General features: G+C 35.3%; 3 protein-coding genes across 6 annotated transcripts in view; all 3 read left to right on the top strand.

Moving 5' to 3' along the window:
* Positions 1-72: 72 nt before the first annotated feature.
* Positions 73-8053, top strand: LOC145304206 (uncharacterized). Of its 2 annotated transcripts, none has more exons than XM_080146024.1 (3): positions 73-347; positions 1237-2221; positions 7869-8053. In XM_080146024.1, the coding sequence occupies exons 1-2, from the start codon at positions 160-162 to the stop codon at positions 1961-1963; spliced, it is 915 nt and encodes a 304-aa protein (XP_080002150.1). In that variant the 5' UTR covers positions 73-159; the 3' UTR covers positions 1964-2221; positions 7869-8053. The 2 variants fall into 2 exon arrangements, with proteins under 2 accessions (XP_080002150.1, XP_080002151.1); XM_080146025.1 differs by having other exon boundaries at positions 77-347; positions 1237-2195.
* Polr3F (RNA polymerase III subunit F) lies at positions 8027-19095 on the top strand. The gene is made up of 11 exons (XM_080146027.1): positions 8027-8157; positions 8548-8646; positions 9581-9686; positions 14478-14536; positions 15014-15125; positions 15664-15748; positions 16235-16313; positions 16663-16773; positions 17427-17481; positions 18006-18097; positions 18604-19095. Exons 1-11 carry the CDS (start codon positions 8065-8067, stop codon positions 18619-18621), a joined length of 909 nt encoding a protein of 302 aa, XP_080002153.1. The 5' UTR covers positions 8027-8064; the 3' UTR covers positions 18622-19095.
* The window catches only part of LOC145304204 (death-inducer obliterator 1-like), a 116136-nt gene continuing 115663 nt past the window's right edge, over positions 18678-19150 (top strand). For all 3 annotated transcript variants that reach the window (XM_080146022.1, XM_080146023.1, XM_080146021.1), the window contains exon 1: positions 18678-19144. The gene's annotated coding sequence lies outside the window, so the exon portion shown is untranslated. The remainder of the gene's footprint in view (positions 19145-19150) is intronic.

Genomic DNA, 19150 nt, shown 5'->3' with positions numbered 1-19150 from the left:
TTTATATTTATTTATGTTTTTCTTTTTTTGTGTGTTTTATTCTGTCTTTTAATATATGATTTTATATACTTTTTCAGAATTAAAATTGAAATCTAGCCTGGTGATAAAAAGCTAAATTTGCTTAATTAACTCCATTGGCATTAAGAGATAAAATAAAAAATGTTTAAAAGACTGCTGAAACCAGTGATATCAAGCAACCAATTATTTCAGAATGTTCCTGCACGCACTTGTGATAATATCAAATGGTTTAGCCTATCCAGCGTACACTCAAAGGTTATTAAGAAGGCATTTGGTCTACGGCCTCCAGCTAACCCATACAGCCAGTACTTTAAAGTGGTGTTTCCAAGGCAAAGAAGATATAGCATAGAATTGAAAACCTCAAACATATCTTGGGAAATATAAGAAAAGTCGGCGTTTATCCTCTTTTTTTTCAATTTTGAAAACTTTAATAGCCCCTACCTACCCCCACCCCCCCTCCCGACAGAGAACATCTATTTTAGTTTATAGGCTAGGGAGCCAAGGGGCCTAGCACTGCAGCCATAGTTCTGTCGGAGGGGAGGGGGGGGGGGGGGGGGGTGACTCAAATTTTCAAAATTGAAAAAAAAATTCTAAGAGGATATTATTAGAAAGAAAAATGTGTCAATATCATTATTTTTGCCCACTTATTTCTTAGTCATTTTTTATCTAAATTCACGTTTAATTTCAATTTTGTACATGGTTTTGCACATTATATAAAGTTTTATTCCATTGTGCATGAATTGTGGAATGTCAGTTGGTATGGCTTTCAGAAAATTATTAATAAAGGCATTTATTTTAGCAATACATCTGGATAATTTCTGTAATGATGCGATTTTACTTAAAGCCATAATGACTTTTGGGACTTTCAAAGATGAACTGAAATTTAGTTGCCGAATGTGTACGCAGTTTCCTGGGTGTTTCCTCATCCTATCTCAATATTTACTACTAGCTAAAGAACAAAATTTGAATGTATAAACGATTTTTACATTATACATTATAAATTTTAATTTTTCAATTTTTGATTTTTTTTGGAAGTTTGAAGCTTTTTTAGTTAGTAGTAAATATTGAGATAGGATGAGGAAACACCCAGGAAACTGCGTACACATTCGGCAACTAAATTTCAGTTCATCCTTTCAAAACTTCAAATTTTATATCCGGCTAGCCAGGCAGAATCGTCTACCTTGATTCTATTACACACTTTATCTTCTTTGATCCAAGGGTGGTAGACGAACATCCTAACAGTGGAGTAAATGAAATGGTCAAATTCATCGCTGAAGAATGGAATCAATTGGGTGAGGCAGAGAAGAAGAAATACACAGAAATGTGGAAAGATAAAAAGAAAGAATACGAGGCTGATGATGTGAAACAAGAATTAGAAAGTATGAGGAAGGAAATAGAAGAAATAGTGCATGATCGACCAACTAAATATAGAACTTGGACGCAGATTTATTACATGGATGTTGTAAAAAATAGTAAGGTTTCCTCGAAGGTGTCATTGAAAATAGCTTCTAAAGAATTGAAGGCATTGAATGAGAAGGAAAAAAGTATTCTTCAGAAAGAGTTTGCGGAAACCCAACAAGATTTTGAAAAATGGAAACAAAAAGTAAAACAAGACGGCAGAGCTAAGATTATGAAAGATCTTGAATCTATTTTAGATCAAAAATTGAAAAGTTTAGAATTTGATAAACCTAAGAGAAATTTAGGTCCACATCTGTGTTACTTCTATGAAAATTTCAAAGGATCAAGTCCTAAGGGTAATGGTATCCAATTTCAAGAAAGTATGAAGCAATGGAATAACTTGAGTGCTGCAGAGAGAGAACCCTATTATGAAACTTTGCATCAATATCGCAAGGATATGATTGTTTGGAAGGAGAAAACAAGTCAGGATGGAAGAAAGAATCTTATTGAAGCAATCAAGAAATTACTATACCAACTGAAAATGTAATTTATTAGCCTTGCATTTTTTTTTGTTCATTGTGCCTCCGGTTTTATTGGATTACCTTTATAAAATGACATTTTACTCCATGCCTATCGAATAACAGAAGAAAAAAAGAATACATTAATGTATAAAATGACTTTTTGTTTGTCCTTTCAATGATATTTATAGAACATTTTTTCATATTAAATTTTTGTAGAAAAAAATTATACCTACCTAGTGAAAATTATATAAGGAGGAGGTATATTGTGCTAAAATTCCGTAAAGGTGTGAGTTTTAAGGCTTTAAAACAGTAGTAGATTGATAATATTTACTAAATATGTGTATTCCGAATAGAACAATAGACAAAAAAAGGGCAGGGGGGGTTTAATGCAACCATCTCGTAATCAATGTATAAATGGCACTTAGAATTCGAATTTCGATATAAAAGGAGGATGTGCTTAAGGACCATTTGGGCAGGGGGGGGGGGGTTTACTCGAGAACCCTTAGAGCTAGAGGGAGCTAATTTTGGATTTAAGCTTCTATGGGGCCAAAGTTACTTTTAAAATTATCGTCGACCCCCCACCCCCCCCCAAAAAAATTTTTTTTTTGGGGGGGGGGTAAAAAATTTTTTTATTGCATTTCTCGCCGAATTAGGCAATTTGGAATCATTTGAGACCATGTTATTTTTTTCAAAAAATTTTCGCCTTACAAGCAACCCTGCGGGGGGACTTAGTCATTTTTTTCAAATTCTCGTTTATGAAGGTATATCTTAAATACAGTATGCTACTCTCTTAGTTTTAGAGATAATTGGATGAAATCTTTTTGATTTTAAAATTATCGTCGACCCCCCACCCCCCCCCAAAAAATTTTTTTTTTTTGGGGGGGGGGGTAAAAAATTTTTTTATTGCATTTCTCGCCGAATTAGGCAATTTGGAATCATTTGAGTTCATGTTATTTTTTTCAAAAATTTTTCCCCTTACAACCAACCCTGGTTATTTTTTTCAAATTCTCGTTTATGAAGGTATATCTTAAATACAGTATCCTACTCTCTTAGTTTTAAAGATAATTGGATGAAATCTTTTTGATTGTGTCACTAATTACCCCAAGTTTTGGTATCTTTAAAAAAAACCGCGTCGGAACCGCCGCTCCCGCCGTCCGCCGCCGTTTTCCGCCGCCACCAAAAAAGAAATTTTTTATTGCATTTCTCGCCGAATTAGGCAATTTGGAATCATTTGAGACCATGTTATTTTTTCAAAAATTTTTCCCCTAACAAGCAACCCTGCGGGGGGGACTTAGTCATTTTTTTCAAATTCTCGTTTATGAAGGTATATCTTAAATACAGTATGCTACTCTCTTAGTTTTAGAGATAATTGGATGAAATCTTTTTGATTGTGTCACTAATTACTTCAAGTTTTGGTATCTATAAAAAAAAAAACGGCGGCGGGACCGATACCAAAACTTGGGGTAATAAGTGACACAATCAAAAAGATTTCATCCAATTATCCCTAAAACTAAGGGAGTAGCATACTGTATTTAAGATATACCTTTATAAACGAGAATTTGAAAAAAATAACCAGGGTTGGTTGTAAGGGGAAAAATTTTTGAAAAAAATAACATGAACTCAAATGATTCCAAATTGCCTAATTCGGCGAAAAATATAATAAAAAAAATTTTTGGTGGCGGCGGAAAAGGCGGCGGGAGCGGCGGTCCCGCCGCCGTTTTTTTAAAGATACCAATAGTTGGGGTAAGGGGGGGGGGGAATTTTGTACAGTTATAGGATATGAAATTCAGTATAAAAGTTTGGGAGGGCTGTGTGGGCTTGTTTTTATAGTTATCAACCTAATTCTTTTTGTAGGCTCTCTTATATGACTGGATGTACACATAAAACTTTGAAAATTGAATTTCGGCACTTTCCTTCTTGGGGCTTGTGGAGCACAAAAACCCCCCAAACGCTAAAAATATGAGTTCTGAGCTTATTTTTAAAGATATCAACCTGATTTTTAAAAAATAATACTCTTTTAACAAAACTGAATCAACGAACCATTACAGATTTCATTTTGGGACTTTCCTTTTTAGGGCTTGTGGAGCACAAAAACCCCCAAACACTAAAAATATGAGTTCTGAGCTTATTATTAAAGATATCAACCTGGTTTTTTTAAATAATACTTTTTTAACATAACTGAATCAACAAACCATTACAGATTTCATTTTGGGACTTTCCTTCTAGGGGCTTGTGGAGCAAAAGATCCCCCAAAAACACTAAAAATATGAGTTCTAAGCTTATTTTAAAAGATATCAACCTGTTTTTTTAAAATAATACTTTTTTAACATAACCGAATCAACGAACCATTACAGATTTTATTTGGAACTTTCCTTCTACGGGCTTGTGGAGCAAAAGACCCCCAAAAACTTAAAATAAGAGATCTAAGCTCATTTTTAAAGATATCAACCTGATTTTTTTAATAATACTTTTTTAACATAACCGAATCAACAAACCATTACAGATTTCATTTTGGGACTTTCCTTCTAGGGGCTTGTGGAGCAAACGACCCTTAAACCACTAAAAATATGAGTTCTGAGCTAATTTTAAAGATGTCAACCTGATTTTTTTTAAAGAAAACTTACCTGAATTAAGGAACCATTACAGATTTCATTTCGGACTTTCCTTTAAGGGTCTAGTGGAGCAAAAGACCCCCAAAAACACTAAAAATATGAGTTTTGAGCTTATTTTTAAAGATATCAACCTGATTTTTTTTAAATAATACTTTTTTAACATAACCGAATCAACGAACCATTACAGATTTCATTATGGGACTTTTATTCTTGTGATTTGTGGAGCAAAAGACCCCCAAAAACACTAAAAGTATGAGTTCTAAGCTTATTTTTAAATATATCAATCTGATTTTTTTAAAAATAATACTTTTTTAACATAATACTTTTTGGAGGTCTTTTGCCCCACTAGCTTCTGGAAGGATAGTCCCTAAATGAAATCTGTAAAAGTTACCTAGTTCGGTTATGTTAAAAAAGTGTTCCTAAAAAAATCAGGTTGATATCTTTAAAAATAAGGTCAGAACTAATATTTTAGTGTTTTGTGGTTCTTTTGCTCCACAAGCCCCTAGAAGGAAAGTCCCAATATTTTTAGTGTTTTGGGGGTCTTTTGCTCCAGTAGACCCTAGAAGGAAAGTCCGAAAATGAAATCTGTAATGGTTTCCTAGTTTGGTTATGTTAAAGAAGTATTGTTTTAAAAAATCAGGTTGATGTCTTTAAAAATAAGCTCAGAACTAATATTTTTAGTGTTTTGTGGTTCTTTTGCTCCAAAAGCCCCTAGAAGGAAAGTCCCAAAATGAAAACTGTAATGGTTCCCTAGTTTGGTTATGTTCAAAAAGTTTCCTTAAAAAAATCAGGTTGATATCTTTAAAAATAAGCTCAGAACTCATATTTTTAGTGTTTTTGTGGGTCTTTTGCTCCACAAGCCCCTAGAAGGAAAGTGATGTCCCTAAATGAAATCTGTAATGGTTCGTTGATTCAGTTATGTTAAAAAAGTATTATTTAAAAAAAATCAGGTTGGTATCTTTAGAATAAGCTCAGAACGTATATTTTTAGTGTTTTTGGGGGTCTTTTGCTCCACAAGCCCCTAGAAGGAAAGTCCCAAAATGAAATCTGTAATGGTTCGTTGATTCAGTTAAGTTAAAAAAGTATCATTTTTAAAAAAATCAGGTTGATATCTTTAAAAATAAGCTCAGAACGCATATTTTTAGTTTTTGGGGGTCTTTTGCTCCACAAGCCCCTAGAAGGAAAGTCCCAAAATGAAATCTGTAATGGTTCGTTGATTCAGTTATGTTAAAAAAGTATTATTTAAAAAAAATCAGGTTGATATCTTTAAAAATAAGCTCAGAACTCATATTTTTAGCGTTTGGGGAGTTTTTGTGCTCCACAAGCCCCAAGAAGGAAAGTGCCAAAATTCAATTTTCAAAGTTTTATGTGTACATCCTGTCATATAAGAGAGCCTACAAAAAGAATTAGGTTGATAACTATAAAAACAAGCCCACACGGCCCTCCCAAACTTTTATACTGAATTTCATTTCCTATAACTGTACAAACTTCCCCACCCCCCCCCCCCCCCCTTAGTGACCCAGCCCAAAAGATTTCATCCAATTATCTCTAAAACTAAGAGAGTAGCAAACTGTATTTAAGATATACCTTTATAAACCCCCCCGCAGGGTTGCTTGTTAGGGGAAAAATTTTTGAAAAAATAACATGGTCTCAAATGATTCCAAATTGCCTAATTCGGCGAGAAATGCAATAAAAAATTTCTTTTTTGGTGGCGGCGGAAAACGGCAGCGGACGGCGGGAGCGGCGGTTCCGCCGCCGTTTTTTTTAAAGATACCAAAACTTGGGGTAATTAGTGACACAATCAAAATGATTTCATCCAATTATCTTTAAAACTAAGAGAGTAGCATACTGTATTTAAGATATACCTTCATAAACGAGAATTTGAAAAAAATGACTTAAGTCCCCCCGCAGGGTTGCTTGTAAGGCGAAAATTTTTTGAAAAAAATAACATGGTCTCAAATGATTCCAAATTGCCTAATTCGGCGAGAAATGCAATAAAAAAAATTTTTACCCCCCCCCCCAAAAAAAAAAATTTTTTTTTGGGGGGGTGGGGGGTCGACGATAATTTTAAAAGTAACTTTGGCCCCATAGAAGCTTAAATCCAAAATTAGCTCCCTCTAGCTCTAAGAGTTCTCGATTAAACCCCCCCCCCCTGCCCAAATAGTCCTTAAGCACATCCTCCTTTTGCATGAGTAATCCTTGGTAGGTCTATTTTCCCTAAATGGAACAAAAAGTTGGAAAAGTAATGGCTAACATCTGGCAGCTCAGCCGCTTAGTAATTTTTTGGCATTTTTTTTATGGAAATAAATCACGAAACCTCTCTCCACATAATGCTCTTTTCCGATCCAAAAAGTTTTTAAACGATTCTAGCCGGTAGTTGCTGGTACTAGAAATCTAAAAAAATATTTTTTGTATCATTTCACATGATTTAAAGCAAAAATATGTTTTAAAATGTTGATTTTTACGTAATTTTTGACAGATTTGCCCTAAAAATAGCCAAAAAACGGCTAAACAGCTGAGCCGTTAGCTGTTGCTTTTTCAACTTTTTGTTCGATTTAGGGAAAATAGACCTACCAAAGATTACTCATGCAGAAAAATTCGAATTCTAAGTGCCATTTATACATTGATTACGAAATGGTTGCATTAAACCCCCCCCCCCCCTTTATTTAAGGGGGGGTTTTTTAATGCAACCATCTCGTAATCAGTGATTAAATGGCACTTAGAATTCGAATTTTGATCTGAAATTTTGCATGAATAATCCTTGGGAGGTCTATTTTCCCTAAATTGAACAAAAAGTTGGAAAAATAACGGTTAACGGCTGGCGGCTCAGCCGTTTTACCAATTTTTGCCAATCTTAAGAGCATATTAGTCACGAAACCTCTCTTCACATAATTCTTTTTGTCGCTCAAAAACCTTTTCAAACGGTTCTAGCCGGCAGCTGCTGTTGGTACTAGAAATTTGAAAAATGGTTATTGCTATCATTTAACATGAATTAAACCAAATATATGTTTTAAAAAGTTGATTCCTACGTAATTAATGATGAATTTGCCCTGAAAATAAGCAAAAAATGGCTAAACGGCTGAGCCGCCAGCCGTTTCTTTTCCAACGTTTTGTTCGATTTAGGGAAAATAGACCTACCAAGGATTACTCATGAAAAATTTCAGATCGAAATTTGAATTCTAAGTGCCATTTAATCATTGATTACGAGATGGTTGCATTAAAAAATCCCCCCTTATATGTATTTAGTGAATATTATTGTTCTACTACTGTTTTTAATCCTTAAAACTCACACCTTTTATATATTTAATTTTTATATCAGGTTATCATAATTGGGGATGTATTTTTATTTATCATCAGTTACCTTATCCCTGAAATTGTTTTTCAATTCTATTTTATTTCAATGTGTTCTTTAATGTCTGTAAAACAAAAACCTATAGATTTAGAGGAACAATATACCAGATAAATATATATAGAAAACTTTCGGTACCATTATTTTTATTTCAGGTGTTTCAAAAATGTCTGTAAAACAAGAACCCATTGATTTGGAGGAATATTGCCAGAGAATTATTCAGATTTGTGAACAAATACCGGATGGTATTAATGACAAGGTTACTCAATAATTTAGTTTCTTTTTAATAGACCAGCGACTTCGCCCCTAGCCTCTTGGGACTTTGCCCCAAGAGGTTTGATCAACCTAATTTTTCATTTTTTTGATTTAAAATATTTTTATTTTGGGGGGGGGAGTTAATTTTTTTGGGGGTGTTCCAACCCCACAAGAAAATAGTTATAAACCTTCCCGGGACCTATGAGAAGCTACCCTGTAAACTACATAGTAGAAAATTGCAATTCTTTCAAATATATATGTCCTATAAATGTAGTTTAAATCAGTTAACAGGAAAAAAATATGCAGTTCACTAATTCCAAGTTTAAATGCATTTCGTGCAACTACTCCTTTACAAGATAAAACACAAGTTTAAAATGTACTGTTTTACTTTTAGGTGTTACAAAATGAAATGCCTGAGGTGGATCCGAGGATTCGAGTCCAATGTATTAATAAACTTTTGGCCAGCAGCAGAATTGATCTTTTCAAGTCACCAGTAAGTTTTTATTTAGGGTTGTCCCTTAAAGTGCCTTATCGAGCTCAGAACCCCCTTCAATTATTTTTGGCCAGCTGCAGAATTGATTTATTCAAGTAACCAATAAGATTTTATTTCCATAAAAGGGAAGGGATTACTTTAGTCGAGGTTAAAAGTAGTGATGGCAATCCGTCGAATTTTTGGGCCGGATTCGGATTCCGGATTCTAGCAATATTTTAAAAGGATTTAAAAAAAAATAAAAAAAAATAAGTGCTACATATGTCCTAAAAATCAATGTTTTTGGTGTTCTCCATAATTCACTTCCGAGAATCGAACCAGAATTTTAAAGATATTATATATAATGATGAAAATCTTTGCCTTCAAAGAGGAGGAGTTAAAAGAAAAAACAAAAGACGCTAATTTTAGCCTACCAAATAAGAATCTGGAATCCGCTATTAAAAAACGGATTTCGGATTCCAAAATTGGCCAAAAATTGGGCGGATTCCGGATACGGATTCAATTGCCATCCCTAGTTAAAAGTATGGTTTCGTGACTGATAAATACCAGCTGGATTAGAACCAGTTTTAGCCAGCATGAAAAATCATGTATCTTATCTTATTGTAGACAATTTTCTACGAGTAATATCCAAAATAAAAGTCATAATATTAGGTAATACAAGAAGGTTTGTTCGTAGAATATCTTCTTTTGATTTGTTGGCTAGGGCCTTTTGCCACTTGGGGCTGACAAAACTCTTCTTAATCTAATAATTTTTAATTTTACAAAACGTGGAAAGCTGTCTAAAATACGATAAGATAAATAACTATTACCCGCAGATTATAAATTTTTGAAAACTGTCTAGGTACCTAATGAAACATTTTTTGGGGGGTAAAATGATAAAATTCTTTGTACCTACCAATCCTATTAAAAGTTTCTTTGAAAAATTATTTATTTTTAGACAGGTCTGTTGTATAAATTAAAAGCCCCATCCAACGCCATAAACATAAGAGGGGATCAAGAAGAGAAAATTGTCTTCAGAATTATTGAAAACAGTGGAAACAAAGGTAAAAATTTAAAATGATTTCACAACTTTCGGATCTACTGCAGTTCACGAAAAAAATATTGCTGGTAAGCAATATTTCCAAAAATCTACGAATTTTAAAGGCAGCAAGCTGCCAAACGGCTGAACGTACAGATCATACCCGCACACCATTTCAAGCGGCATAAGAAAGCCTACAAATAATCTGAATTAGCCAAGATCCAATTATGCACAGGGAAAGCTTCACTGAAGGAAAAACGCGTAAAATAGGTCTTTTTCGCGCATTTCTCTGCACTGCGAGATAGTTATGCATTATTGATTTATGGCTATTCCAGATTATTTGTAGGCCTTCTTATACCGCTTAAAACAGTGGGCGGGCATGATCTGTACGTTCAGCCGTTTGGCAGCTTGCTACCTTTAAAATTGCTAAATGTAATAAAGAGCATTCACAAAAAAATTTATGAAGATCGGACAATTTTTTCTACAAAAAAAACAATTTTTTTCATAGTAGGTACGAGAAATTTGACTTTTTTTCTCGAAAATTTCACTTTTTATATAAAATTTAAAAAGTTAGTATAAAAAGTGAAAAAACCGAATTCGCCCCGCTTCACTTTTAGTCGATTTAAGAAAAAACTATACAAACTTTTTTAAAGTTTTAAACGGAAATGGATAGCCCATTAGATTCTTAATAAGTCCCCTGAAGACGTCTAAGCTCTAGCTCTTACCAGTTTTTGTCCAAATGACCGTTTTTCCGACCGAAGCAAAAAAATCGAAAAATTTTTTTTTTGTCGTCCGACTTTAAGACCCAATAAGTACCCTAAAAATTCATCTCTCAAAAATTTTCTTCATTACTTTTTTGTAGGCAATTTAATAAGGAACAAATTTGATTTTATGTTTTTTTCTGTCAGTCGATTAGAACATGGAGAAAAGTGTCATTTAATGAAGGTGGTCAAAAAAAATACCGACTTCACCTGTTGTTGTTGTTGTAGCCACGGGCACAGCGCTCAACCGCGTTCATCTTCATCTTGATTTTCATCAAGAAGGCCGAGAAATCTGGCTGCTTCTACCGGGTTCAGCCATAAGTCTCTGGTGGTCAGGTTAGTTGGGTTTTGTGCACAGTTAAAGAGATGATTAGTGTCGTGATTTGGTTGGTTGCATTTTGGGCAGAGATCGAGAGTAGGATCTTCACGGATTCTGGCGATAAAACTGTTTAGGTCGTTGCTAAATCCAGATCTATAACGAGCAAGCATTGTTCTAGCTCTTTTAGGGAGCTGTTTTTCAGTTTTATCAATAGGTGGTGCTGGTTCATTCAGGACTCTGTTGTATTTGAGGTTGGCAATTGTGCTGGAAACTGAGTTTGTATGAATCTGTTTTACAAGATTCTTGTAAACTGTGTTGTCAAGGCCATCAGGGGGAATCATGTTTTTGACTTCTTCCCCAAATGCTGTGTCCAAAGTATTTCTCATAATACGTGGTGGTTTTGTTACCAGTGGTTTATTGTTTGGATGATGTTCCTGTCTGGTGGCAAGATGGAATTGTTTTGACAGCATTTGACAGTGATTCTTTACAGGCATCATTTTACATTCTGCATGTAAGTGATCGTCACCTGTAATTCTGAGACAGCCTGTCACAGTTTTCAGGGCAGCATTCTGAGAGGTTTGGAGTTTGTCCCACATGTCATCTGCCAGATTTAGGCTCCAGATTGGGCAGCAATAATTAACGATGGATTGGCCAATTGCTTTGTAGGTGGTGAGAAGAACTTCTTTTTCTTTACCCCAATCTGTACCTGACAGTGATTTAAGTATGTTATTTTTGGAACTAACCTTTGATTTTATGTCTGCGGCATGTTTTCTGAATTTAAACATGTTGTCAAAGGTGACTCCTAAAATCTTTGGATTTCTAACTGTTGGGACCTTTTCATTCTTGATGTATATAGGTAGGTCAATGCTGGCTTCGTTAGAAAAAGTGGTGAAAATAGTGGCTGTAGATTTAGATGGAGAAATCATTAAGTTGCGGGTTTGAAACCAATCATCCAAGATGTTCAAATATTGGTTTATTTCAGCGCATAGGGGTTCATGAAGTGGTCCAGAGTTTAAGATGGTGTTGTCATCTGCATAGCCAGACAGTTTAATGTTGCCAGGTGGTTGTGGCATTTTGGCCATGTATAGGTTGAAAAGCAGTGGGGAGAGAACTCCCCCTTGTGGAACCCCTTGTCTCATCTTTCTAAATGTTGATTTTGAGCCACGGAATTCAACATATGTTTGCCGTCCTCTGATGTAGGCACAGAGAAAGCGTTTTATGTGACCATTTAGCTCAAGGTTGTAGATGTCTTCCATCAAAAGGTCATGGTCAACAGTGTCGAAGGCCTTGGACAAATCAATAGCGACAGCTACAGTTCTGTTGACAGGCCTTTTCATGTTGAGTCCGGTGGTGATGTGTTGGCTAATGTCGTTGAGGGCTGTTGTTGTTGAGCGGCCCTTGCGAAATCCATGTTGATGGTCAGGGAGGTCAATGGCAGCTGTGATCTCAGGTAGAAGTATGCTCTCTAGTATTTTAGCTGGTGGAGAAAGTAGTGATATAGGTCGATGGCTTGACCCTTGGTCCACTGGTTTCCCAGGTTTAAGTAGGGCAATGATTCTGCTTTGTTTCCAGATGGCGGGTATTGTAGCAGTATTGACAACATTATTGTAGATCTTAGTCAGATATTTGATGCCGTTTGGACCAAGATGTTTAAGCATTAATGGAGAGATCTCATCTGGTCCTTGAGCTTTAGAGTTCTTGGCAGCCTTGATGGCTTTGGCTGTCTGGGCTACAGTGATATTAATGTTAGGATCAGATGGTTTCTTCTTTAGGTTCCTGAGAATGTTTCTGGATCGTTGTGTAGGCTTTTTGTTTGTTGTAGGTGTGAATTGACGATTGAATTTGTTGGCTAACTTCTTTGGATTATTATAGACCTTGTTATTGAAGCTAATGCCTTGGTTGTTGGGTTGGCTTGGTTTTTTAGTTAGGTTTTTTACTGTTGTCCATAGCTTCTTGGTGTTGGCTGCACATGTGTTGAGATGTTCCTTCCATTTTTCTTTCTTGTGATCGTTGATTTTATTTTTGATGGTATTGTTAAGTTCAGGGATTCTGGGATCAGATGGATCATTTCTCCTAATTTGATCACGTTCTTCCATCATATTTAGTGCATCAGTAGGAATTTCATTTATTACTCGCATTATTCTGCCTGCAGGGATGTGTTTTTTAGCAGCAGATTGTATGGTTTTTCTGAAGAATTTCTCATCTTTATGTACATTATTTGTGTGGTAGGCGTCGGCAAATATTTCTTCTGTGGAGGCAGTAAACTTTTCCCAGTCAGCTTTAGCAAAATTAATGTACTGTCTGTCTTGTGATTTTATTTTTTTGATAGAAGCTTTTATTCCAATCAAAATTGGAAGATGGTCAGATGAAAGTTTTACTTCAGTTCTCCATTCGCTTGTTGCCATTAAGCTGTTGGATACAAGACTAATATCTGGTGATGATCTTGAATTAGATGTGATTCTTGTTGGAGTATCTTCGTTTATAATTCCATATGGTTTATCATTGATAATGTCTGCAAGGTCTCTACCTCTAGCATCTTCAGTTCCCTCTGAAAACCAGAGGGGGTGGTGAGCATTGACGTCGCCCACTATGACCGAGGTGTTATTTAGGTCATCAAAGATGTTATTAAGTGGTGGTGAGTATGTTGGTTGACCCGCTGGTTGTTGGCAACTGCTTACAGGTGGTATATAGATGTTTCTTATTTGTAAGTTGTTGTCTTTTCCTTCAATCGAGATAGTTAATGATTCAAGGAATGGGTCATTGTCCAGGGGAGGGGGGGTGGGGTCCACATGGAAAGGGATGTCGTTATGGACCAGGAAGGCAAGGCCTCCTCCTTTGTTTGTTCCCCTGTCCTTTCTTACTAGAGTATAGTTGGTGGTTTTGAAGTCTTTTGATTTAGTTGTTAATTTTGTTTCCTGGATTGCAGCTACAGGGATGTTAAATGTGTCCAGGTGGTTCAATAATTCATCAATTTTGCCGTAGATTCCATTTGTGTTGTGTTGTAGTATGAAGAAGTCCTCGTCTGTGTCAAGGTATGGAACTTGTGGGGGTGCGGGGGGTGCAGGGGGTGTGGGAGGTGCAGGGGGGGTGCCGATAGGGGGTGGGGGTGATGATTGCTGGGGGGCGACTGATGATGTGGGGGGTGTATGTGGGGGTGGGCTTCTCGTACAGCAGGGGCCTGTCCAGTGTTTTAATTTTTGCCTTTCTTTCGATGTTTTGAATCCAGAGCATTTGACGTGTAGCCAGTTTTTGCAGAATGAACATTCAACACAAACAGACACAATTCTCTTGGTACAGATTGGACAGGTCCAGATTGGACCTGGATTTTGTTCTATTCCAGCACGGATTAATAATAGCCGGATAAGGCATGCTGGTGTTGCCTTCTCCTTTGTCTGCTTAGTTAAAAACTCGGAATAGCTGTTGTGCACTGTGCAACATTGTCGACTTTAGTGAAAAAGGGTAGAAGTTGATGACGCGGTTGGCTGTGGTGGAAATTGTTTGCTCTGGTTCTTGGCACAACTGTTGCTGGTGGTGTTGCTGTTGTTGTGGTGGAGAGGCGACGTAGACACGACCAGAATACTCTCCACCGACTTCACCTCAAAACCGAGATCGCCCCGCTTTACCCTAAAATTTTAAAAATAAGTGTCTCTCTCTGTGTGTGTGGAGGGGGGAGGGGGGTTCTGTCTCAAGTAAGCACTTTGGAGTAAACTGCTATAAGATTATCTATTTGTTTTAGGAATATGGTTAAGAGATATACGTGTACAATCTGGTCTTTTGCAAACACAGCTGAATAAGGTAAATACAAAGATTTGCAGGGGTGTATAATCTGCGTGGAAATGGAATCCCTCGCTAAAGATTAATTTTGCTCAGGCATTCGGTACCTTGGGGCTATCAAAACTGGTTTTAGCTTATTTTTTATTTTATGTCCGTGGAAAGCTGTCTATAATACGATGCGATAAATAATAATTACAGGTATTGAAATCGCTTGAGGCCAAGAATCCGAAGAGTGTTAATTTGTTAAAAGTGTGTAAATAATAGTTCTTCATCGCATCGTTTTATAATCAGCTTTTTGTGGAAATAAAAACATGTGCCTTCGGCATATCTGGGGTAACAAAACTGGTTTTAAAATTATGATTGAACATTTTTGTATCCGTAGAAAACTGGAAATATTACGATACTATACATGATTTTTCAATATTGCTTAGAACCGGTTCTAATCCAGCGATTGTTAATCGGTTTCAAAGCCATACTGGAAATAATAATTAATTGCAGGTATTAAAATCGCTGGAGGCCAAGAAACTGGTGAAGAGTGTAAAAAGTGTGAATGCCAACAAGAAGAAAGTTTACATGCTCTTTGATCTGGAACCTGACAACAGCATTACAGGTAGGGTTTATATCCGGATATCCGGCATTTGAAATCAGCCGTAATCTGGTATCTGCACATACCAATTCAAATTGCGGATTCGGATTGTCAATTTTATGACTTTTGTAGGACCTAAAAAAACGTAGGTATTTAAAATGTGGCCGACAAAAACCAAAAAAAGGTTTTTATTGTTTTTCAACTACAAGTAAAATTGTGGGTAGCATCCAAAGTTTTTTTGTATTTTATTTCACAGTAGCTTTTCATACTTATTTTAATTGGATTAGGTTATTTAAGGGTTAGAAATGGCTAATGTAGTGTAGGTGCTAGATTTTTTTATTAAAAAAAACCCGTAAAAAATATTGCTAGAATCTGCAATCTACAATCCGAAAATCCGCTATCCGCAAAAAAACAAGAATCCGCAATCCCCGGATTATTCCGCATGTTTGGGCGGATTTTTTGTAAGAATCCGAATCCGGGATTGCCAACCCTCTGAGTCCATCTGTATGTTGATTTTGCTTATTTTAGCATAGGTAATTTTGAAACCTTTCTCATTATTTAGGAGGAACATGGTATTCCGACCAAGATTTCGAGTCGGAGTTTGTTGAAATTTTGAACCAACAGTGCCATAGATTTCTTTTACACAGGTTGGACCATTGTTATTAGCAAAGATATTCCATAATTTACCATGTCCGCAAGTTCGTATCGCTAATGAGGATGTGATATTCTCGGCTGATGTTTAAGATAGACTGATTTTTTTTGGTAGAAATTGGTTCATTAGAATCTTGCTTATGTAAGATTAAGTTGATTCCTTCATAATTAATGATGGATTTGCCCTGAAAATAGAAAAAAACCAGTTAGAAGGCTAAGCCGTCAGCAGATACTTTTCCATTTTTTTTTTAAATTTAGGCAAAAAAGGTCTACCAAGGATTACTCATGCCAATTTTGATAACGAAATTTGAATTGTAAGTGCCATTTGTGCACTGATTACGAGGCGGTTGCATTAACCCCCCCCCCCCACCTTTAATCTTTAGAAGGGATAATTTGTTAATCATCATTAGTGATATCTTATCGTTTTATCGTCCATTGTCTTATCTCCTAAGATTCCTTATAAAGAATAATTCTTTTGTCAGGGAGGAGAAAAGTAATGCAGCAAATAAAGGTGGTGGACCTCTGGCGGTTAGAAATGGATCTTTGGTCAGAATTACTGAGGTACTAGTTATTTATCGTGTTATTGACAGCTTTCCGCGGATATAAAAAGAAAAATTATAATAGTAAAATCAGTTTGTGTAGCCCTGAGGGCCGAAGGCCTTTTCTAAGAAAAGAATCAATTTTATGGTTTTCTAATTAAAAATGGCGGAGAACCGGTTCTAATTCAGCGGTTATTTTAGCTTTAAAAACGAAAATAATTTTTTTTTGGAAATCATTTTGTTTCGCGGAGGGGGGGAGTTACCATCCCTCAAATAGTTATAAACCTTTCCTGGACATTAAGGATTCTTCTTAATTGTCAAGAAGAACCTTAGCGGTTCAGTGGTTATATTAATATATATCATTATTTCAGATACAGAGCTATATAAGTGAGCTAGGTATAAGCAAGGTACAACTAAGAAAAGAAGATATAGACGCTATAATGAGGACATTAATCTATGACGGCAAGGCTGAACGGATGTCGGTAAGTAGTGTTTGTCTTAGTTTTAGTAGCAAGGCTACTCTATTATTTGAAATGAACTTCCGTATGTCTTTAACAGGATGTGTTTTCTGGTTCTATTCGAGATAAAGATGATTTTTTTGTGAAGATTCCCTATGTCAAAAAGCAACCAGTTTATATCTTTCTTGGCCCGTCAGTCTGTCTTTCATGCTACAAAAGAAATTTTGATGTAAAAGGTTTCGGAATTTGAAATATTTATTTATCTCTCCCTTTTCTTATTTTCTTTACCTCCATCTCTTTTTCTTATTACGTTCAAACTTCTCTATAACTTACTACTTTGTCTGTCCACACATCCATAATTTGTTGAGCTTCGCTATTTATAGATGTTGTCATCCTTGTTTTCAATCGTAAAGCTTTTCAATACTTGGGATGTGTCCGTCTTTTACTGGCAGATATGATCTTAATATTAGTCATTTTAGAAGCATCATATTAATTTTAAAAAAGAATAGTCATTTGATCTCTTAAATGGATATTCCTAGAAACATTAGGCTTAAGTTGACAATATAATATTTATGCATATTCAACATTAACATTAGCGGTTAGAGAAATCTTGAGTCACAGAAACACATATTTTCAACATTGTACCTACCTATCGAAATGTTTATTTTATTTATTAGGATGAGAAGGGAGAAGCCATGTATAGAGCAGTTAGATCTCCAGTTTCAATGCCAGGTATTTTGCAGGGGGTATGGCCGAAATTGTACTCTAAATTACACTGGTACCCAAAGTTTCATGTTATTAGTTGGCTTAATTAGGATTCTTTTATTGAGTTTTGATTGATTAATTCGGATCTTATATTGTCCAAACTCTCCAACAAAAGTTTTTTTTTACTTTATAAGGGATAAAGGGAAAGGTAGGTAGGTTGCGGGTAAAATCCGTAAAGGTTGTGTGTTTTAAGTTAAAAACAGTAGTAGAACGATAAAAATTTATGTTAACTTAAAAAAAAATTTTCTATTGTTCTTTTCAATAAGAAATAGACAATGACATATTTAGTGATTATTTTCGTTCTACTGCTATTTTTAAGCCTTAAAACACACACTTTTACGGATTTTAATCGCAACCTACCTTTCCCTTTGTTATCAATCATTGTGAATGTATATCAATTTATCTTCCATTGTCTTATTCCTCGATCAAGATTCCTGGGTATTTTGAATTATTGGAATTTCATTAAACAAATTTTTTATATTTTTCTGTAGGTTTGGTTCAAGCACCTTGTGGAGTATGTCCTGTGATTAAAGACTGTGGGGACAAAGGTTCCATTACCCCTGCTACCTGCCTGTATTTAAAGGTATTTTAAACCTTTTTATGGTTAGGGTCTGTAATCTGTATGGCTAAACATCTAAAAGAATATTTATTAGGTACATATTGAACATAATATAAGTTTTAAAAAATCCACAATTTTTAAAGATTTTAGTGACTTTTTAATGAGTAGGTATTAAGATTTTTTTCTCGAAAATATTTCAGCTGACCTTATCATAAAGTAATGCTTCTCAGATGGGAGGGTGTGAGTCGACCATCTTTCCCTTTTTCGGTGGGGGTAAGTGGTGATTTTTTCTTGGGGCCATTTTTTTGGGGTGGATTGTGGTACCCTTTCCCAAAATTTTTAAAAATCTTCCCAGGACCTATGAGAAGTTAAACTGTAAAGGAGAATCATATCAGTTTAGCAGTTAGCGAGTTCCGGTTTTATAAATAGACAGATAGACTTAGACATCCTGTTACTTTTATATAAGTGTAATTCTAAAATCATTTTTAAATCTCGTTCTTAGCCTTAATTAAAATTTATTTTATATTTAGGAATGGTTAGAATTCTAGAAGATTACCAACACATTCAAAAAGAAAGAAACCACACAACAGAATTCATTCTGTCTGAGCAAAATTGCAAAGAAAAGAAACAAACATTTTAAGTGAAATGAAAACCTAAATGACTTTAGAAGAAAACGACTGGAACCTTAATCGTCAGGGAGAAAAGGGACATTGGACAGTAGATTACACTGGTACCCAAAGTTTAATAACATTATTATCGTTATCTTTGGGAATTTTGAGAAATTTGATTAGTGGGTTCTAACGAGCAATGTCCATGTCCAAGCATGTCAACTCATATATTCTAAGGGGTAATTTAGTTGACCGTCAATTTGGATGTAAGTTAATGTATCGTCCATTGTCTTATCCCTTAAGATCCCTGTGAAAAAAGAAGCTAAAACCAACAACACTTACTAAATAAAATACCTACTGTGATATTTATTATTTTTGTTATGAAATAAATACATTTTCTTATTGTTTATGTAACCGCGGATTTTTCAGATTTAAGAAAGGAAGATTTTTTTGCGGCTGAAAGGTTTGT

This window comes from Acartia tonsa, chromosome 13 (assembly GCF_053477335.1).
Source record: "Acartia tonsa isolate MP-2025a chromosome 13, ASM5347733v1, whole genome shotgun sequence".
In the NCBI taxonomy this organism is placed as follows: Eukaryota; Metazoa; Arthropoda; class Copepoda; order Calanoida; family Acartiidae; genus Acartia; species Acartia tonsa.
The sequence above is the reverse complement of the archived record's forward strand: the minus strand, read 5'-3'. Positions and strand labels throughout refer to the sequence as shown.

Excerpts from the sequence above, each read along its gene's own strand:
- Polr3F (XM_080146027.1), top strand. The coding sequence starts at position 8,065 with ATGTCTGTAAAACAAGAACCCATTGATTTGGAGGAATATTGCCAGAGA. Across the intron at positions 16,774-17,426 it reads GCAAGGCTGAACGGATGTCG|GATGAGAAGGGAGAAGCCAT; the intron begins GTAAGTAGTGTT and ends TTTATTTATTAG. Across the intron at positions 17,482-18,005 it reads ATCTCCAGTTTCAATGCCAG|GTTTGGTTCAAGCACCTTGT; the intron begins GTATTTTGCAGG and ends ATTTTTCTGTAG.
- LOC145304206 (XM_080146024.1), top strand. The coding sequence starts at position 160 with ATGTTTAAAAGACTGCTGAAACCAGTGATATCAAGCAACCAATTATTT. Across the intron at positions 348-1,236 it reads TTTAAAGTGGTGTTTCCAAG|GGTGGTAGACGAACATCCTA; the intron begins GCAAAGAAGATA and ends CTTTGATCCAAG.